Raw genomic sequence first — 23,922 nt, forward strand, 5'->3', positions numbered from 1 at the left:
ATGAAATACTGTCTGTAGTAATATAAATCTTTCTGAAATCATTTTTAAAATATAGAATTATTATTATAATTTTTCAATATTTTAATCAATCCGTATATATACTAAAAGCAAAATGTTCTGTTCCCACTGAAACCAAAACCAACACTTTACAAAGAAGTAGCGCGTAAGTAGGTCACACTGGGTCACGGTCACTTGTAGGGGTCTACAATTCTTTCCTCAACAAGTTCACCCATTAACTTCCTCTGTGAACTCGGCATGAATTCATGGAAAGGGTTAACAAAGGGGAAGGAAGGTCTTTGCATAGGGATAGAAAACACAAAAAGACTTCACTTTTGACTCAGACTTGAAACTGAAGAGATAGTCATTCATTTGCTCCCATAGCAACTATTTTTTAAGTCTGATTTTTGAATAATAACCTTTGGTTATATACAAAATACAGATATAAAAACTAAAACTAAGTCTGTATATTTTTAATAATTTTCATCGTTATATATATTGAAAGCAAAATCTTGTCACTGCCACACAAAAATAATGTAAATTTAATAAAAATTAATTTGATTTACAATTTGAAAATTTCAAAACAACTTTTACATGATCTTTTAAAGATGTTTTAATTTTCAATTAATTAGTTTTGATTTTATTTTAATTTTAGTTTCAGTTTTGATGTAAAGGCCAGTGTGTTTTAATCATTATTTTGGTTTAATTTATTTAGTATTAATTTAGTTTTTATAATTATTTATTTAATTTTGCCTACATTTTTAACCTTCAATTAAAATTTTAAAAATTAATTGCAACTCTTTTTCCTTTTGCAACATAACTAACTATAGAAATCAGGCTAACTAGTTCAGTCTAAAAGATAAATCCATGATAATGATTTTTAAACTATCGAAAATTTATTTTAAAATACAATAAAATCAGTAATTAAGTTAAAGTTAATACCTAAACATATACAATATACAGTATATAAATTTAGATATTAACTTTAACTATTCATAATGATGTAGTTATATTACCGACGATCACCTTAAAGATTGGGCTATAATTTGGCTAATTAAATGATTATTAATATAAAGTAGTTTTGTCATTAGAGTGAGGCGTTAGGCACCATCTCTTAACTAAATTAATAATTGTAATTTTTATTAAATTAATAAATAATTTAGAACATTCTGGAATAAAAGAACTGACCCAGGGCGGGGCTTGAACCCACAACCTCCGCTTGCCAGTTGCGCCACCCGGACCCTGAGCAAGTCTTTGCTTCCAGAAGTATGTTAATTTAGATATAACCGTACTGGTTAACCATGGCACTAACTGGGACGACTCCTACGTGGGTAGGAGTCATTGATTGTTGATATAGTTATATTTTAAAATAGTACTATATATATATATATATAAATATTTATATATGTAATAATAAATATTACTGTTCATAATTAACTCTTCCTGAATCATAAAATAACAAATTATAAACTTGTTATATAAACTATAATTAAAATAACTATAACAAATAACTATTGAAACCTAAATTCTCATAATTATTATGTTATTTAATAGTACAGTAGAGCGTCGTTTATCCGAATCAATTATGGACTGGGGTTGTTCGGATGACTGATTTTTTCGGATAACCGATTATGTACAAAAAATACATTAACCTATCTGATGTTGAAATCTTTCTCCATTGCGTGTCGCTTTGTGTTAAATTTTTCTCCATTGTGTGTCGCTTCGTGTTGAATTTTCATCGATTTTAAGCCTAACAAAAATTTTTATAATAATAATTAGGCTATTGTATCGTTAAAAATTATTTCTTTATTTTGTACAAACAAAATAAACGTATTGAAAAATATAAAAACAAAAAAATTATACTTTAGAAATTAATCTAGTATCAAAAACGTTTGATTCAGCACAACACAGTCCAACTGGAACTCTTTCGGATAACAGGTTTTCGGATAAACGACGCTTACTGTATTAACAAAATAATTTTAATTAAAAATAATTAACTAATATAATAGAAATAATAATAAAATTTGAAGATTTTTAAATCTTTCAAATATTATTATTATAAATTAAAAATAAATACTCAATTCAATTCTTTATTGCATGAACTTTAGTTTGTTACAAGGGGATTAAACTATAACTGAAAACTAAAGTGAATACAGTGAAACCTAATTAGTTTGAATCCATGGGGAAAAAAATTCAGACTTTGAGTTATGGAGGTTTGGCTAAAAATCAAGATTTTGTGCATCTGTTTATTGATGACCCATAATAAACTATCCACATGATATTTCCATGGATCTTATTATGAATTGTTGTGTTAATGTAAACCTCTCAGTGTTATCCAGAAACTCTAAAATGCTTAACCAATGGTTAAATAAACTACCAAGAAGTGCTTTACCAAATGGTTGGTCCATTCACTCCTAAGTATTTAGTAAGAACTTTTTTAAATTACAATCTACACCTAGAACCAATCTGTTTTTATCACAAACATACCAATCTTTACGACTATATTTTTTAAATTTTGCCACAAAGATTAAAATTTTTACATAGAGTAGTCTATAATCATTTTAAAAAAATTAATTTAACAGAAATCAATTTATGTCAGCTATCGGAGAAATCCATCAGCAATCAAATAAAACAAAAAGAAAAAAAAAGCAGGTTCAAATGGCAGTTACAGTATCTAGGTCACTCACACTGTCTGGAAGCCACCATCCCCTGCCTGTTGTCACAATCCAATGTTTATTTTTAGTCATACGTAGTTATGGCACTTTATAGAAAGTTTGTGATTAGTGTATTTGATAGATAAATGGCAATTTTTTCCTTAACCAAAAATTAAATTTTTGGAGAGTTTATGAAAAAACTGTATCAAAACCTCATTTGAGTTAAACAGTTTGATGAATTAGAGTTAACTAGTTTGATTTAACATGTAAATCCCTATGCTGGACACTTGGGGAAAGAATATGACTTTGAGTTATCCCAGCTTGAGTTAACCATGTTCCACTGTACTATTTAATAACTTAATGTAATAACTTAGTACAAGATAATACAAAATAAGATATACAATAATAATAATTTTTGAAAAACATGATAGATTAATTATTTCTTTCTGGGACTTAAATCTCATCAAATATCTCTTACTTTTTGCTATTTCCTATTTCAGATTTCACACAATAAAATAATACATGTTCCCAAGTTTCATATACTTGCATACTACAATTACTACAAATTCTCTCATAATCTATTACTACTCTACTATTATAATTTACATCAAAATATAATTTTAACCACATATCAGTTGAAAAATTAATTATTTTACATAATAATTATGTCCATAAGCAAATATACCTTGCACAAGTTGTTTTAATACCATGATTAAAAATGTTGGCTTTTTTCCAACAAAGACCAATCTTCTTGTATACTTTATTTACAACACACTTTTATAATTAATATTAACCTTCAATCAAATGACGATCATCAGACAACCATTGAAAAGAGAAGCCATGTTCATTTTTCAAAGCCAAATTATGTGAGTAACTGTCCATTATTTAACACAATTTATAGAATTTGCTATATGCTAGTTTAACATAACTTTTATCATCTGATTTCAAAAGTCTAATCCAAAATAAAACTATTACTTTCATTATAGTTACCAATATTCGAGAAATACCAACTCCAAATGCAACATATAAGCTGGAATTTTATTATATAACAAAATTTCTTCAAAAATATAAAGCAATGACAATTTCCATTTTATCATAATAAGTAATTGTCAATATAGAAGCAGCATAAAGTAATACAGATGAAATCACTGAGTGAAATAATTTTATATAAATATAAGCAAATTAATTTTAGATCTTGAAAGAATAGGTCACATAGAATGCAGTGATATTTTAGCCTTATATTTACTATAATTTTTAGCCTGTAAATTGTCCAGAAGATATAATTAAAATTCCAAGTACAGTATATATAATTTGAAACAACTTGTAAAAGTTGATTATTAAAAAACTATCTCTCTCCAGTAACATAAAAATAAATATATGAAAAATTATTGATTTATTGTTTCAGTATAATTTGATACATACCATTTGTTTATAAATAATGGTATATTCATGTTTGTTCTGGAATCCCAACCTTTAAGATAAGTGTCATCACTTCCTAAAAAATGATGATAAAATTTTATATGCTATAGATAAGTTACGAAGTTCATTTAATTATAATCATATTGTAATTTTTTAATCATTTTTGTCAATTTTTAAAAAATTAATGACTTTTTCAAAACATATGAATTTTAACTTTTTATTTATATAAAAATGTAAATCAGGAAAATTAGAATTGGCATTATGTTGATATTATTTTGTCAATTATAAAATAGATACTATTTAATAATAATTAGAAGCTGTTAACTAAAGTATTTGCAGTGACATAAGTCTAATATTAAATGATACATTGTTTACAAAAAAAAGTATTTAAATTCCTAGTTTCAATGGCAATAAGTAACCAACAACAAATTTAAAGATTTAGTGAAATATAAAATTTTGTACTGAAATTTTATTTGATAAATTTAATAAATTTTTTTTTAAAGAATTCATATGCTATGTAACATTAATTTTCCAAAACAGCAAAAAACATATGCTTTAATGCTTTGTTAGAATCTTATGAACACTTAAAAAAACTCAAATACATTTAAATCTTGTAAGTTCATCATTACAGATAAAATTCTCTCATATAAATATCATTAAAAGTTATGTATTTCAAAAATGATCTAGAAAACTTAAAATGTCCTTTTCTACACTCTCCTATAAAACAATGCAAATGCCTCTGAACAACCTAATGCAACTTCTATAAACAAATTATAATAAATTTAAAATTTAAACTTAAAATCATAAATATGATAAATAATAATACACGTGAAAAGTATGGATATTTATTTTTTGATTTTAAGTGAAAATTTTAAATTTGTTCTAATTTATTTGTATATGTAATTATGTTATCATGATGCATCTAAATAGATAATTTGGACATGTTTAGTCAGCAGATGCATAAAAGAACATTTAAATTTTTAAATTTTTCTGGAATGTTTTTGAAATGTTTAACATTTAAAAAATTTGTAACCATAGTGATGAGCTAGCAAGACTCAAAGGCATTAGATTTTTTTTTGTGTTTAGGAATTTAAACCAATAAGTTCAGTTTTCTTGTTATTTTGAGTTTAATTGGTGTTCAAATTTATCTTACTTTCTACAATACAAATCCAAAAAATAAATTATTAAATTACTTATAGTTTTTCTCTGTATTACACTAATGCCTTTACACTTGTAATACAGTAAAATCTAGAATAATTATATAAAAATATATCAAAACTTACCTGAATAAATAATATTATTATTATGGTAATCAAAACAAACAATCCAAGTTTCGTGCATATGGGCTTGACATTTTAATTTTACTTTCAACTCACTTTCAGTTAATTGTAATAAGTCAATATTTCCATTAGATTCACTGGATACCATACAATTTGAAGACAATCTAAAAAAAAAAAAAAGAAAAATATCAACCAAAGAAATAAAGAAAATTAAAAATTTATATCTTAACTGCTTTTAACTGAGATTACACAGGGTGTGGCAGAAAACCCTGCCTATTTTCAAACATATATAACTATGCCTAAGTGAAATTTAATACTAAATATACAGTAATTTTTTGATACAGAACTGATCATTATTTCATATCATTTTATTATATGTAGAATACTGATTCTTTGTTTTTTACAGTGTTCAGTTATTTACTATACATACTTTATGTTTACAATAGCACACAGTTTGTATAATGATTAGTTTTGAGTATGCAAGTTTTGAATATCACATTAACTAGGACATCACATGACTTTGTCGTATCGTGATAGAATTGAAATGGAGTCAGAAAGAAAGAAGCAATCCCTGCACATGTTTTAGGCATAGAAGAAGTGATCCTCGTACCTGCCGGTCATGGGAGACAATTATTGAACTGGCCAGGTACAGAGAGACAATGCTTACATTTGCCAACACGGAGAGGTGATTGAAGAACAAAGCAATCGCCATTGATTGCTTTGTTCATGTGTTTTGTTCATTTTTCACACATATTTTCTGTTAGGTGCATGCAATGCTGTTTTTACTTTTGATCCTTAAACTTAAGTTAAATTCTGTTAGGCACCCTCAGTTGCATAAGAGAGCATTGACACTTTAACACCTCTGTACATTGAAAACAAAGTCATGGACTCCTATTTTTTACATTTAAATAGACCCTCATTACATTTTTGGATTCCTCATTGCAATTAATGGAAAATGGTAAAGTTTATCAAAATCAGCTCATTAAATTTTGAGAACAAACTTGATTCTATAGCAAAGCTCATAGAAGACATGCTAGTGACCACGGAAAATCACACGACAAAGCCATGCGACTCATGCTCAAGCAATAATGCTTTATCACATGCACTCATGCAACAACTTTATATCTCAAAAACAGTCATAGATCCATTTTTTTATTACATTTTTGGATTCCTCATTGCAATTAATGAAAAATGGCAAAGTTTAATCAAAACCAATCAAACAGATTTTGAGAATGAACACAATTCTGTAAACCACATAAAAAAGGCTTAGCTAACGTTTTGCCTCAAATAAATGACATCCATCATTTTGCAGTCTTCCAATCATTGTTGAAGTTTTGACATTTCTGCTTAAATCATGTGCTATTTAAAACCTAAGTATTTAAAACTTGATATAGCACAAATTGTATTCTATTACAAGCAGAAATTCACAGATTATACAATTCGGAAACACAATTTTAAAAGTAAAAATGTATTGTGAATCCAAACAGGTCCAAACCCTCACTAAAATTTGCATTACAATATTTTTGAAAGAAAAAGAAAGAAGAAACTAGAAATAATTTTTTGTATGAAAAACATAATGCAAATGTATAAATAATAGAAGAATGCGTGTCCCAAGATGAAGTATCTCATGCTGGATTGAATTAAATGTTGATTTTGACCTCTCTCATGATCTAAGTTGAGATCTTGTTTCACTTAGCAACAAGAGACTAACTATTTAGAAAACAAGAATGAGTAAAAGCAACCAATTGAAATAGTAAGCAGAAACAGAAAATAATAAAAACCTAAATTTCAAGGATGCAAGAGCTTCTTTTCTTAAAAATTCCAAGTGTGGGAACAATTATTGTGTGTATGTTTCATGTCTATCTTTACCTCTGTCTCTCTTTCTTAGATCAGCATTTTCCCATCAACAGACATCAACCACACTGTTTCAGAACTTTAAAGACATCAAAGAAACTCTCATTCATAAACCAGGAACATTCCTTCAACTGGGATTATCTTGGAAAAGAGAGGAAGACCCAGACTGCCACTTGGAAGTTCAAACATCCAAGATCACAGAAATCTTGTAAGCTTCTTTTGGATCAAATAAACAGTTTTTTGTAACTACAAAGTCTATCTCAGTGACTGCACCCACATATGATCCTCTTAACCCCTCGCCTGTCTTGACCATCACATTCCCTATTGGCAACCTCACAGTATATGAAAAAACAAACCAACTGATGAAGGATATTGATGAACCCAAGACATACATATTGGTTTAATAAAGAAATCTCTTAGTCAACTTTAAAATTAGATAATTGTAGTTTGAGAAGTCCTTCGGAATAGTAGTAAATTAGTAGCTATTAAAAATATTACATAATAAAACAAAACAAAAATGTAATATTATCTTTCTTACAGTTTATTTTCATTAATTAGTATCTTAATCTTCATTTCCATTTTGCTTAATAAATTAAAATTTACTAAATATGCTTTTTTACTGATCTTACTGGAGAATAAATCATATTCAACTGTTTTTTTTTAAATTAAGTTCTCTACATTTAATGTTAGCTACTAACATTAACATCATGAATACTTTTTACAGCTCTTAATAAATTTCATACTGTTTACTTGATGCTCCACCAGTGACACCAGTATTGCATCTCGGTACAACTACTCCTTTACAACACCCCTAATTACCAGAAGTTAAGTTATCGCAACCCGCCCCCAGTCTATGGTGTCAGCAAGTAGTGACCTTTCGCCAAAAAAAATAGCCATCATTGTCTGGTCCAGAACCAGGCTAGGCTGCCCCCTCCACAACGCAACAATCCTCCATCTAGTAAAAGGCAAAAGATTATCATGAGAATTTCATACTGTTCTATATTCTTAAAAAATAATAAACAAAATTCTTGAGAAATTTCATTGTAATCTTTCTCTGGATATGTAAGTTTGTTACTATAAAACTTTTTGTTAAATTCATAAGATTTTATCTATCTATCTCTGATTTCTACGAGAACAGAAAAATGAAGATATTTATTTTGATAAATCTAAGTGATCAGGAGCATGTTCCTCTGATAATATCATTCTCACCAGAGTCAACATACTTTTTAATACTCCAGCATAAATCTCTAAAAAGGGATATTTCTTTAAACTTTAATTTCTTTTTAGTTTCTTTAATTACTCTAAAGTATAATTAGAGATAATCTTTTCTCTATATACACATTTAAGTAATAATAATAATAATAATTGATAAAATTAAAGTAAAATAATATTTAATTAAAAATTTTATCTCAAACATCTTATCATAAATTTCATCTAAATCATAATTTCATTTGATTAGTACAATTATTTTCTCAAAGGTAGTACAGTATTTCGATAAAAAATTTCAAGAATTGATAGACAAATGACAATACATAAATAAGAATAAAAATTTATTTGAACTAAATACAACAATACTTTAAAATATAAATAAAATTAATATATGAAGCAAAAAAATTAAACAATATTTAACAAATAATAATAATATTAAACAAATATTATTTTCATATGATAATAAAAAATGATTTTTTTAACTTATTTGTAAAATTTTTGTATAAAAATAAAATTGTTTAAATTATTTTTATATTGCAACTAAAAATACATATAAATTTTTAAATCTCAAATTACGATCTATATCAATGGTCGGCAACTGGTGGCCCGCGGACCATCAGTGGTCCACGAGAAAATGTGGGTGGTCCGTGGAGAAATTTGGACATTGTTCAACTGAAGGTTACGTGAAGTATTACAAAAGAAATGCAAAATGCTTAATTGCTTTTTTTCACTCTTTGGGGGTTTTTATTCGAATCTGAAACCAAATACGAAGTGACTGTTATCAATAAATAAGGAACAATAAACAATATTGTGAGTGTGATTGTCGTCCTTCCTGGAAAAGCGCTAAGAATCCATAAACTTCTTTCAAACATGCAGCAATAAACTTTAGGCTTGCATTAATTTGTTATGTAATTTATTATGTAATTTGTTGCATTAAATTGTTAAGTAAACACGCAAGTTTCATATTAGTATAGTAAAATTAAACTTTTGTGATCATTATTATACTACAGACTTTGTATCGTTTAAAAAAATTCACGATAGTGGTCTGCGGGATTCAAAATTGTGAGTTTACTGGTCTGTGAGGTCAGAAAGGTTGCCAACCACTGATCTATATGAATATTAAAGTTAAAGAAAAAATTACTTTTTATTTTCTTAGCAAGAAAAAAATATAGATATTACATACATGTTTTTCTCTTGATACCAATCAAGTGATAATATTAAATTGGGAAAAACTGGATTAATTTCAGAAAATAAAATATGTTCTAATTGAATTTTCTTTTCTTTTTTATCATCTTGAATTAGTTGGAAAACTCCAATAGTTCCATTTGCATTAGCCACACTTAATAAGCATTTTTCATTCACTTTATATGGACACCATTTCATGTCTAAAATTCCTGATAGCTGTAATTTTTGCAAACAAATACATTTTTCTAAAACAGAAAATAAATGTATGGCACCTAATCGCTTCTGTTCACCTTCAGTATTGTTTTCCTGCAAGAAGAAAAAATTATGTGATAATAGCATTATTAAATGCTTGAAAAAATATTAAATAAGTTTCGCAAAACCTTTCACCTTTCACTCTTTCTCTAGCAGTTTCATTAATCCATAAGATAGGAGAACAAACGTTTTCGAATTATTAACAAACGATTAAAGAAACTGCTAGAGAAAGAGTGAAAGGTTTTGTGAAACTTATTTAGAGAAGCTCTAGCTTTCCGTGCATGGATTTAAAAATATTAAAAGAATATTTAATTAATAATGCCATAAACAAAAGTTAACACTTAAATTTTTGGTATTTACTAATAATCTCTTTATGACAGTTTATATAAGGTAATTCTTAATGATCAAAAAATATGCAAATTAAGTAGAAAAACATATAAGCTGTATAAATGCAAAACAAAATCATAAGTGAAACCAAGAAGTTGGCTTGAAGAAGTCATTCTCATTTTGTATTAACCATTTACATACCATATTTCAATAAAATATTCAGTTTTATTTCCAGAAAACAATGTTTTTTATTAATAATTAGAAGTATAGTACAAATAACTGTCTGAGCTTCTAATTATTTGTTTACATGCAAATATGGATAATAAGTAAAAACTTTATAGTTGTAATAGTGAAAGTTTAGATGCTTTTATAAATTATAGTTAAATTTTTGTGGTTTATCTGTATATTTTAATACTATGATTAAGAAAACTATAAAAAAAAATTGACCTATACATTTATGTTTTGTGAACCTGGAGAAATACAATTGATAAAGCCTAAAAACATTTTTCAGTTAAAATAATATAAATAAAATAATGAAAAATTTTGTAAGATGGACATTCTAGATAACTCTTTCAATAGTTTGTTTCATTGCAATTCTTATAACAAAAAATAATAAATAAGATAGCAATTTTACAAACAAATTTATTGAAATAATAAAATAATACTCAGTATATAAATAAAAAAAAGAAAAAATGATGATTATCATTATAAAAATGCTTAAAAATTTAATTATTATTTTATTAGATTAGTAATTTATTCATGGATAATGTAAACTGTAAATATTTTTTACATTGGGTACTTTTCAGTTAATGAGACACCAGCTGATATGTACAGCTATGGATAAGATTCAGTCTTCTACAAATGTATGTCTCTTTACTCCGAAAAAATACAAGAGTTCTGGTAGACTATCTTACAGCCTTTAGGTCAGGAACATCCTTTATTGAAGATACAGGTTACATACGCATTTTGGGCTTATTTTATCTTTAAGCCCCTCTTCAGTGTTATACCAAAGAAATTTAAATAAAAAAACAATCAGTAATATAACAATATAACACGTGTAGATTATATCTTCTGACATAAAAACTATTTTATCACACCAAAAAAGGTTTTCCACAATTTTTTCTTTCAAATTCATCTGTCACACTCATATGACACTTCTAGGTCTTTTTTACATTATTTACTAATCTTTGTTCAATAAACATAAAAATTTAATATATAAATATTTTTATAAAACATGGAAGTTTTTCCTTTTTTAAAAAATATATTACCTTTAAAATGGGCGTATATCATATAACACGAAAATTTTTTAAACAATCACTAAAAATTCCCGAAGATACATTTTTAAACAGTATTAGGGTAACTGTAATTATAGTAACATTCTAGAAGTTATTTACAAAAAATAAAAACTTTCCTTTAAAAAATTAATTAATATCTAAAAATAAATTAAATTAAATTAAAATTAAATATAAAAACATAACCAAATTAATTTTTTAGATATAACAATAACGAATGAAAGGGATAAATTCTTATTTAAAACATATAAAAAACCATGTAATGTAAATAAAACTATCAATTATCACTCTCTTACATTCCAAAAACTATAAAAAAGAATACATACACAATGACCTTAAAAAATATATATACAAGTACAGTCAAACCTGTTTTTATGCGCTCTTTTTATGTGCGATTTTTATTTGTGCGATTTTTTTTATGCGAATTTTTAATTTGTGCGGTATAGTTGGCGACTAGTCTCGTGCGATTCGTCATGTCTCACGTTGACTTATTATAGCTAAATAAACTTATTATAGCATAAATGCACTTATTATAGTAATATTATTGCATGAATATGCGAAAAATGAAATAATTTACTTTTTAAGTCAACAAAACACCACCTGGACAAAAATATGTAAAACAGACGATAGACCAGACGATGCAGTCAAGTGCTGACATCTGTTGTCAATAAATTCTATTTCTTACGGTTTTGAGTTATTTTCTATGTGAGACTTTTTTTATGCGGTCAACAGGGACCGCATAAAAAAAATATTTTTTAATTGTGTTGCGAAAACTATTTTTTACAGCCATTCGTGAAGTTTCGTGAGATTTTTTTTAATGCGTTTTTTTTAATGCGGTCCCTATCCCCCGCATAAAAACAGGTTTGACTGTACTACTAATAATACTGAACGTGAAATTAAATTAAAAGAATTAGAATATAAGTTTATTCTTAATAATTATTCAAAGAATAATTTAAAAATTTGGCATAAACAATATTATAAAAATAGATTTAACACAAAATATAAAAAATATAAAAATTATAAAGCCTTTCCCTATATTAAAAATATTTATAACAATTGTAGTAAAATCCTAAAAAAGGACAATATAGTTTAGGCCCCATCTTTGACCAATAAAATTTCACATAATGTTTATAATGAAAGGGGAGAAAAATATAAAACTAGTGTTAATAAATTGAAAAAAAAACAGGTGTTGTATTAATATATAAAATTAACTGTAATTGTCAAAACCCAAAAGATTACATAGGTGAAACAGGTCGGACTTTAGAGTTAAAAATTAAAAAACATGAAGCAGTGATAAGGTTAAAATATAATAATTCTCCTTGGTTTAGTCATATAAAAAATAGTTACTGTCAGATTAATAGAAACAACATTAAAATCCTTCATTCCGAAAAAAACATTTATAACCGTAAATTTAAAGAACACATCAAAATTATAAAATCTAACAGTAAAAATTTAATAAATATCTCTAATGATATGCAAATAGATCAACAATGGTATAGTCTGATAGAGGGCATTACGACAAAAAGTTCCCTATAATGTAAATGTCATACACTGTAAAGTACGATGTATTGCGAGTTGAAAAAAAAATATTAATGTCAGCATGTATTCTTCGTAATTTTTTAAAGAAAAGTTTTTATTTTTTGTAAATAACTTCTAGAATGTTACTATAATTACAGTTACCCTAATACTGTTTAAAAATGTATCTTCAGAAATTTTTAGTGATTGTTTAAAAAATTTTATGTTATATGATATACACCCATTTTAAAAGTAATATATTTTTTAAAAAAGAGAAGACTTCCATGTATTATAAAAATATTTATATATTAAATTTTTATGTTTATTGAATAAGGACTAGTAAATAATGTAAAAAAAGACTTAGAAGTGTCATATGAGTGTGACAGACGAATTTGAAAGAAAAAATTCAAGCCCCGCCCCGGGTCAGTTCTTTTATTCCAGAATATTCTAAATTATTTATTAATTTAGTTAAGAGATGGTGCTTAACGCCTCACTCTAGTGACAAAACTACTTTATATTAATAATCATTTAATTAGACAAATTATAGCCCAATCTTTAAGGTGATCGTTGGTAATATAACTATATCATTATGAATAGTTAAAGTTAATATCTAAATTTATATACTGTATATTGTATATATTTAAGTATTAACTTTAACTTAATTACTGATTTTATTGTATTTTAAAATAAATTTTCGATAGTTTAAAAATCATTATCATGGATTTATCTTTTAGACTGAACTAGTTAGTCTGATTTCTATAGTTAGTTATGTTGCAAAAGGAAAAAGAGTTGCAATTAATTTTTAAAATTTTAATTGAAGGTTAAAAATGTAGGCAAAATTAAATAAATAATTATAAAAACTAAATTAATACTAAATAAATTAAACCAAAATCTTTTTTGGTGTGATAAAATAGTTTTTATGTCAGAAGATATAATCTACACGTGTGATATTGTTATATTACTGATTGTTTTTTTATTTAAATTTCTTTGGTATAGCACTGAAGAGGGGCTTAAAGATAAAATAAGCCCAAAATGCATATGTAACCTGTATCTTCAATAAAGGATGTTCCTGACCTAAAGGCTGTAAGATAGTCTACTGGAATTCTTGTTTTTTTTTCGGATTAAAGAGACATACGTTTCTGGAACAAATAAACAGCTACCATAACAGATATTTGAAAGATTCAATCTCTGAATGAGAAGTTTCACACCACTTCCAGAATTGTTGACCCTTTGTGTGATATTTATCTCCAAAGGTTAGTTTTTAACATGTATCAGTCTACTACCTATTCTACATGCTTCACATGTAGACATGTGCCTTGGTGCTCGCTATTGCATGCACATCAGCACCTGGGTGGGGCAGGCCCCTAAAACTATATAACAGAGGTGGGCAAATGGTTGATCGCGATCAACTGGTAGATCGCAAACAGTTCAGCAGTCGATCGCAGACATTTAAAATAATTTCAAATTTTTTAATTTAAAATATGTACTAAAAATTTAGCAGACAATGAAACAAATTTAAAATTAAACATGTATCAATACTACAACTGACGTGATTAATTCCCTGAATACACCTTGTCTTAATACTGCACTTACAATGAGATGCAACTAGCTGTCACTATTGATTTCCATAATTATATTATAATTATGAAAATCAATAGTGTGCAGAAAAATCCAAAAAAATATCCATTACTGAGATCAGTGGCAATGAGGATATTTGCATTTTTTGGTTCTACTTATCTATGTGAAGCAGCGTTTTCTCAAATGAAAAACATCAAATCGCAATTTAGGAGTTCTCTGACTGATGACCACTTAATGGCATCTATTCGATTGTGCATCAGTGATTACAAACCTAATTTTACAAGACTCATTGATGAAATGGAATGTCACACATCTACATCAAAAAATTAATACAAAATATTTATCAATAAAGTATATCTATATTCCACAAAATAGTAAACATAATATATGTATTTAATATATTATTATTAATAAAGACGTTAATTAAATTTTTATTTGTTTTTAATTTTAACCCATTTTTGGAAGTCGATCGCGCATAAATAAGAAAAATTAAAGTCGATCGTACCAGTAATCAGTTTGCCCACCCCTGCTATATAACATCAAGTACTCCACAAACAGTCAAGAGGACTACTCAAAGCTGGCATAGTTGTGTGGGCTAAATGGTTAAATGTGATAGTCTTCTAGAATCCTGTTAACCAAAAAGTACCTTACATTGTTATATTTCTCTTTATACTGTATAAATAAAATGTTTAAAATAAAATGTGTATTAATCAAAAAAGAAAGAAATTGCCACTATAAATAACAAGTCCTTTAGTTATGCAAGTAACAACTTGTACAGATTTTCTTTTTCAAAATTATTTATATGCAACATAGAGTTCACATGCCAGTAAGTATAGTGTAGGTTTATCTAAATTAAAAAACTTTGTTCTAAATAATTGTCATTTATTTTTTATAATTAATTTTAAAAATATTACAGAATTCTTGTAATTTAAAAATTATATAAATGTTTTATAATCAACAACTTTATAAACTCCAATAACCACCACCTTATAAGTTGCTGAGGGAATTTTTAATTAAGAAAACAAACGTTTTCGATCTATTCCATAGATCATCTTCAGGTTTAAACTGACGAACAAAAATAATTCCAAAGAATGGAACACAAAATATTTAAATTCAAAAAACCCGACAACGGAGCAACTAATTAAAATTAGAATTAAAGCGCAAAAAATACCCAAATGTAAATTAACAAACACATAACAATATTAAAGTTATTAGTACACGCTAAAAATCATTTAACAGATAATAAAATATTAAGGTTCTCCAAATACGAAACACATCGCAAATCATGAGCCATTTGTAAGTCTCTTAATTGCAAATTTCCAAGCTGACGGTAATCCCTCAGCGTCCCTGGCGTTAATGCATCTATTCTCGAGTCTACTCTTGTAAATTTCTATTTTTTCGCCGTCTTTGCTAAAGTTGGAGAATATATTTGTTTGACGATTTCCGCCTCTTCCCATCCAACGACGGATCCTTCAGCCTGGGCCATCTGGGCCAGAACAGTTGCGTTAGAACTTTTCCTTACATCATATTTATGCTCTTTGATTCTTACACCTAGGTTCCTTGTTGTAACCCCTATATACTCGTGTTTTAGTCCTAATTGCTGATTTTCATAAGGGATCCTATAGACCCCAGCTCTATCCTCTTTCTTAATCTTCCCTTTATCAGTTCTCAGAATTTTGTAGAGGTTTGGGGCTCGTTTGAAGATCAATGTTGATTTTTTAATGTCCGCTATCTCCTTCAAAAATCAACATTGATCTTCAAACGAGCCCCGAACCTCTACAAAATTCTGAGAACTGATAAAGGGAAGATTAAAAAAGAGGATAGAGCTGGGGTCTATAGGATCCCTTATGAAAATCAGCAATTAGGACTAAAACACGAGTATATAGGGGTTACAACAAGGAACCTAGGTGTAAGAATCAAAGAGCATAAATATGATGTAAGGAAAAGTTCTAACGCAACTGTTCTGGCCCAGATGGCCCAGGCTGAAGGATCCGTCGTTGGATGGGAAGAGGCGGAAATCGTCAAACAAATATATTCTCCAACTTTAGCAAAGACGGCGAAAAAATAGAAATTTACAAGAGTAGACTCGAGAATAGATGCATTAACGCCAGGGACGCTGAGGGATTACCGTCAGCTTGGAAATTTGCAATTAAGAGACTTACAAATGGCTCATGATTTGCGATGTGTTTCGTATTTGGAGAACCTTAATATTTTATTATCTGTTAAATGATTTTTAGCGTGTACTAATAACTTTAATATTGTTATGTGTTTGTTAATTTACATTTGGGTATTTTTTGCGCTTTAATTCTAATTTTAATTAGTTGCTCCGTTGTCGGGTTTTTTGAATTTAAATATTTTGTGTTCCATTCTTTGGAATTATTTTTGTTCGTCAGTTTAAACCTGAAGATGATCTATGGAATAGATCGAAAACGTTTGTTTTCTTAATTAAAAATTCCCTCAGCAACTTATAAGGTGGTGGTTATTGGAGTTTATGTTTTTTGCTGAGTACGTTTATGTTCAATAACAACTTTATAATTCTAAATTTTATTATATTTATACTGTATATAAACAGGGTGTTTTGAAATTCTTGTTACAGACTTATAGAACAAATTCCTTAAGGAAAATTAAGATTAAAATGTTAAATGTTTAGTAACATTTCTCATCTTAGTTTTTCTTAAGAAAGCAGTCCTATAAGTTTATAACAAGAATTTTGAAACATCCTGTATGTATAAACTACTATACATATAAATTAATTGTAATTGTATATATATATAGATATATACAATTTATCGCATATAAGACGACCTCACATATAGGATGAGGTGTGACTTTAAAGATCCAAGATAAAGAAAATTAGATTTATTAATACAATTCTAATTTTATCTCGTTTAATCACAAGTAAAATATCAAATGAACATAAATGCACACATTGTCCTGCAACACTTACTGGCATTTTAAACTTTAAGGAAAACCTTTTTTTGCCAATTCTTAACAGTCGAATTCACTCACCGTCGATTACACTTATGAGTTTCAGTTTCTCCAAATTCTGATTTTTGAATAATCATCTGTTTTCACGTGGGAATGGATTAAAATTTATATCGAGCTCACGTGTGATTTTGGAATTTCAAGCTAAAATTCAATTCAAAAGCTTTGCTTTACCTATTGCTATTCATTTTTACTCCTGACAATACCCAAGAACAATTGAAATGACCCAGATAAAATAGTTTTGTTTTTAAATACAAAGAGGGTAAGCATCTGGTAAAAAATGTGAAACACGGTTCACAAAAATTATTTGCAAAAATGCAAAGAATCTTTTGCTAGTGTGTATAGGACAACCTAGGAATTTGAAGCTGTGATAAATGAATAAAAACCTTGTCTTATATGCGAGTAAATATGGTAATTACAATTAATTTATAGATACAGTATTTTAGTAATTATGAGCATATATTCAAATTTCAATGTTTTTTCTGTCAGTTCTATTTTTAACTTTTTCAATTATCTTAACAATCAACAATTAAAAGCATAACTGTTGTAAATCATATTTACATGCAATGAATCATTCACATAACTTTTTTTTATTTTGGTAAATATATTCTAAAAATTTTCATATTTAAGGGGTTTCTTTAGTTTTTTCATTTTTATTATCTGTTGTTATTAAATTTCCATTTTTATTTTATGTGTATTTGATTTCATTTTAATATTTTTATCTGGATTTTGCTGTTGTATATTATAAGGTTGATGTTACGCTGCACTGTCTGCATATATTTTGTAAATAAATAAAATATTATTAAAATTAAAAAAACTTAACTTTGTAGTGAATATCCATAGAACACATTTTTCTTTATAAGTTAAGTTATATTTAAATAATATGTATTATTATTATATGAGTTTAAATTTGAGAGTGGATTGTAATTCTAATCTATATACCCACTTTAATATAATGTAGGTACTGTACATAGATTATAATTTCTCTTGCAGAATTAATAGATTATGAAAGAGTGAATCAAATTGTATTTTATTTACATTAACAATTGCATTTTATGATTAACAATAAATAAAAGTTTTATGTTTGAAAATACCTCCAACTGATACATTCCACAAACAAACACATGTTGGTATGGAAAATGTGGACACCATTCAACAGAATCAGCAAAATATGGAGTATTTGTATTCCACAGAAGTAATACATTTGTATTTTCTTGCTTTAAAGTAGCCATTTTTTTAACTGAAAAATATAATGGTAATGAAATTCCTTATTTGTTTAGAAAGCAATTTACAATAAAAGAATTACTACTAAATTATTGTCAGATATCTAATATTTCATGAATTCTTTCTTAGTTCTTTTTAGTTTTCATCAATCATATAATTGAGTTATGATATTCTAGTATTCCAAGATAATTACATCAAAGAGGATCATAAGTTTTCTTCATTAATAAATTATTACTGTTTTGCTTTTAATATATAAGGGTTGCTCAAGTGGAAAGTGGACACACAGAACTTGCAATCATTGCAAATCTAAACAAAATCTCCATGTTTGTGTTGGAAAATTTCCAGCATCTCACAAATAGATTGATGCCCCTTGCATAGAATTCTGGTGGCTGCTGGCAAACAAATTCTTTGACCCTCTTTCACCTCATTGTCTAATATAAATTTTTGCCCTTGTAAAGCTTTCTTGAGAGATCCAAAAATGCAAAAGTTGTAGTGCATATGTAACTTGTCTGTCACTTCTGATTATGTCAACCACAGTGACAACTGATGCAGCAGAGATTATGGTATGTTTGACCTGGTCTTGGTTTATCATGAATTGATTTGTGGCCTTCTCTTTAACTCTTACACCAATTATTCACTGCTGTCCATTCCTAAACAATGTTCACCATGAATGTACAGTACTTTGATCATCCATAGTTGTTGGAATTTCTATTCCCTTCAGCCATTTAAAAACTGAACTAATGGCCATTGTTCAATTCTGGATGTTTCCATCATAACTAACTTAACATTATTCTGCCAATTACTGGAGACAAAATGTATTTTCACCAATACTTAATGCAGCAATGCTTTGCCTATGTTGAGCTTATCCACACATAAAGTAAGCTCAACATATCGCTACCCTGCATGATGAAATATGACATGTGTCCACTTTTAAATTGGGCAAGCCTTATATTTTATAATGAAATAAGACTGATTCGAAAAAATGATGTTGTACAGATTACTCCCAGTGAAATTTTGGAACTTTGAGTATATATCTGAACTGAGGGGACCAAGAAGAGTTCAACGATACACTTCTTTTGGACTGGAGACAAAAAATAACAAAGTTATCATATTTACGATTTCTTGCCTTTCACAGTGCATTCTACGCCATTTTAGGGTTTTCCATGGTAATGTATTTAAACCAACTGCACGTGGACTTGCAGACTTGAATATCAATTGAGCAGAAATAAAAGATTTTCTATTAGCCTAACTAGGGATAATCACCTGTCGAAGGGATAGGTTAGGTTTTTTTGGACAAGCCGCAAAAGCGGTGCGTAGTACTAGCCGACTGCAAGTGATAGTGAGCATGTCGGCAAAAGAGGGGTCAGGGCTTACGACCTCTCTTTCACCAACACGCTCATGGGTCAACATCTGCCTCTGTTGAAGGTGAGTGTACAATCTGTTTTCTTGGATTTTTACACTTTTACATGGGCAGTTTTCCTTAGTCTTTGCCGATATGTCTTTAGAATATATGGCTGGCTTGCTGGACTGCCTGTTAAATACATGAAAGGCTTAGCAGAGAGAGAAACACGATTCCCGATTGTGATGTAAGTTGTTAAAGTTTAATTGTCAATAAATATGATGAGATAATGAAATACTTTTTTAATAGGGACAATATATATATAAAGAATCAGAAAGTGAAAAACTCTAAAATGGCATAGAATGCATTGTGAAAGGCAAGAAATCGTAAATATTGATAACTTTGTTATTTTTTTCGTCTCCAGTCCAAAAGTAGGGTACCGTTGAACTCATCTCAGTCCCCTCAGTTCAGATATATACTCAAAGTCCTGAAATTTCACTGGGAGTAATCTATACAACATGCAAAAATATATATATTTTAAAGAATGAAATGATATACCTGGTAAATAATATAACTTGATACTTCCATATCAATATTTTTTATATATCATATACTATTAAAATTTTATTTACTAAATATCTGATTAAATATTTTAAAATATACATATTTTTTTAATCTATAAAATAGGCTAATTATTTAATTTTTATAAATTTTTATGTTTTCCACAGTAAATCCTATTACTATGTATAGCAGAGATTCCCAATGGGATTGATATAGACTCTTTGGAAATCAATGAAATTTTGAAAGGAACTGATGGAACTCAAGGGGTCAATTGCAGTTGCATGAAAAAATCAGATACTCATTGTATTTTTTTTTAAGAATTTCAAATAATTTTCAAATAGGAATAATAATAATCATGTAGGAAATTTTTTTAACTAATTTAAAAATTTACTTGATATATTATGCAAAATCTTGGAAAATAACATACAAATTTTGGGTGGGTTGATTGAAAAGAATATTTTCTATATGGGGGTTAGTGCAAGGAAAGCTTGAAAACCCTGATCTATATATGAGGGTTATTTGTTTTCAACCTCCACCGATTCAGAATAAAAAAAACAAAAATGAAGAACAAAACCACTTTATTTGTAAAAGGAATTCCTTCTTGATTCAGGCAGACATCATACCGTGACACCAGCTTTTGTATACCCATTCGGAAAACGTTGCTGCCAGGCCATTCAGCCAACCTTTAACACTGTCAGTCAGCAGTATACAGTGTGGACCTTGAAATTTCAGGAAAGTCCTCACTGAGCTCAGAAATCATGAACTGACGTCTTTCTCACACCAATTGATCCACTTTGTCCACCAAATTGTCGGTCATCACACACTTCCTCTCTTGATCGCCCTTATCATGAACATTGTCACATCCTAGTTTGAATTTCCTGCACCATTCACGCACGCATCCATAGCTCATGAAGTTCTCACCATACACATTACACATTCTTCAATGAATTTGACCTCCATTCAGCCCTTCGGCCTGTAGAAATCGAATTACCATTCGTACTTCACAGTTGGTAGGAGACTGGATTGGTGGCATCATGTTTACATATTTACTGTAGAGTAGCAAATGTCTAAAATAGCTTGGCACAACACTAAGTGGTGAGGGAATATACTACTCACTAGGTGTGCACCCTGTCCCTGTCTCACATGCTTCTAATTTTTTTTCATGCATTAGTGGAGGTTGAAAAAAATAAATAACCCTCATATCAAGGGTTTCCAAGTCACTTCTTATTTCTTTATACACAAGATGAAATATTTTCAACAAATTTTTTTAGAAAATAAATTATAATTATGAATTAACGATGAAACTGTAAGATTTATTTTCTCAACGGGAAAACGAGTTAACATCTGGCTCAATAAGTACTACAATAACTTCTCAGTTTTCGTGACAATTAATTTCTCCCGACACGCGTAAGTTACACATGAATTATATATATATATACCGTATACAATTTTATACATGGGCGAAACCATCTAGAAGCTCTCTTCCCACTCTTTGTTCACCTTCCAGCTTGATCGTCGATCACCTTTTCTCGCTGTTGACCTTGTTGTTCGTCCCGCTTGCTTCCGAGATAGTCCGTAAAAATCCCTTTCCGTCGGCCTTATCACCCTTTATACTCTCCTGCCTCCCCCCTGCTGTTTCATCGCCCCTTCTGGGTCTAATGGATTATGGAACATTCAGGAATGCAACAAACAAAGGGCATTGTCTGATATAGGAAAAACATGGCGAACGATCGTCACAAAATCATTACAATCAATTTTGTCTTCTAGCAGAATACATTGGAGGAAGAAATAACCATTCCAATATCCAATCATAATTAAATATTAATCTTTACTTTTTCATAATTTATTAATAACATCAATCATGTTGTAAAATAAAAAAATTGTTATTACATTAAAAATAATCTCAGGAAAAAACTAAACATAGAAAAATGTTAAGAGAATTTCATAACAGGATTAATAAACTGATAATTGTCAAACTGGCAATCAGATAATGAACACAAATCATACAGGTCTAGTTTAGAGTTGCATTATTTCAGTGGCATGCTGTCATTGGAAGCAGCGGAAGTGTCACTTCCCTTGTATTTTCTAAAATATAAATTTTCATATTTTAACGTACCTTGAATTAATTAAAATTAATATTTTATTATAACTGCATTATGTAACTTATTACAAATTTCTATACTACATGTGAAAAAAATGATAAGATTGCTATTGTATATTCGAATATCAGTGGCGGAATGAAAGCGCTGTATTGTCAAAACCGGGTCAGCTTCCAAGCAGCCGGATTATAGGCATTGGCACATGTGCTTTACAAAGCACCAACCTCACATGGTTTAGCTGGTGAAAGCTACACATGTGTAATGCTTCCAATGTTTCTCAGGACCGGTTCTGGGCTGTTAGCTGCCTGCCTACTAGATATTCGGCCGCCCTCACCCGATTATGTGAATCATGAGTAGACTAGATTTATAACTTAACCCAACCAATAGGAGTTTACTGGCATGTTTTTATGATAATTCTGTATAGTTGACAGGAGTTAAAAAAAATTGATTAAAATATTTGATATATTGATTCTGCTCTCCCATCTTATTTTACTTACGGATTTCAATGTTAAACCAGTGATATTACGATTTAGTATGTCCCATCTATAAGGGAATGCAGAAAAACGTGTACAATTCTTCTATAATGTTAAAAAATTAACTGTTACTATGGAAGCATCATTTACAACCAAATTTAATGAATGAGATGTACAATGATACAAAAAAAAAAAAGCTCTAGAATTTATTTTCCTTAAATTTACAATTTATGTACCTGTTGTCATAAAAATTTGTCTTTCCACTTTTTTCCCAAGACTACAGATATTCAAGTACAAAGTAACTGGTTTCAACTTATTTCTACTAAGTAGTAAATAATTAAGAGATTAGGGAATTGGGGACATAAATAAAACCCTGCTGGAAGGGCCGGAATTGATATAATCCTTGACAATCAAGGACACCTCACACTCGGTTAACGTTCCGAATAACAAAAACGTTGTGTATTAATGCGCAAAAAAAAAAAAGTGTTTCTCGTCTATTTTGCCGACCTGTAACCCTGCCACTTCAGACTTTGTCTGTTGGCGTCTCCCCACCTGTCTTTTGAACTTGTCAACGCCACTGCCCCGGAGCCACCTTTGATAGAAGATCAAAGAACCTAACCCAGGACATCCGAACAGCTGATTGTCCTAAAGCATACTATTTTGTACATAGTGTAAGTTT

At 28.6% G+C, this 23,922-nt stretch overlaps 1 protein-coding gene across 3 annotated transcripts in view; it reads right to left on the bottom strand.

The window, feature by feature from the left end:
* The window catches only part of LOC136983744 (diphthine methyltransferase), a 36,250-nt gene that overhangs the window by 11,154 nt on the left and 1,174 nt on the right, over positions 1-23,922 (bottom strand). For all 3 annotated transcript variants that reach the window (XM_067280584.1, XM_067280583.1, XM_067280582.1), the window contains exons 2-5: positions 18,642-18,787; positions 9,597-9,904; positions 5,354-5,514; positions 4,074-4,146 (exon numbers count right to left, since the gene is read on the bottom strand). In XM_067280584.1, coding sequence (XP_067136685.1) covers positions 4,074-4,146; positions 5,354-5,514; positions 9,597-9,904; positions 18,642-18,779 — 680 coding nt within the window. In that variant the 5' untranslated portion in view covers positions 18,780-18,787. The remainder of the gene's footprint in view (positions 1-4,073; positions 4,147-5,353; positions 5,515-9,596; positions 9,905-18,641; positions 18,788-23,922) is intronic.

The sequence above is a fragment of the Centruroides vittatus genome, unplaced genomic scaffold (assembly GCF_030686945.1).
Source record: "Centruroides vittatus isolate TY-2023 unplaced genomic scaffold, ASM3068694v2 contig_885, whole genome shotgun sequence".
NCBI classification, from domain to species: Eukaryota; Metazoa; Arthropoda; class Arachnida; order Scorpiones; family Buthidae; genus Centruroides; species Centruroides vittatus.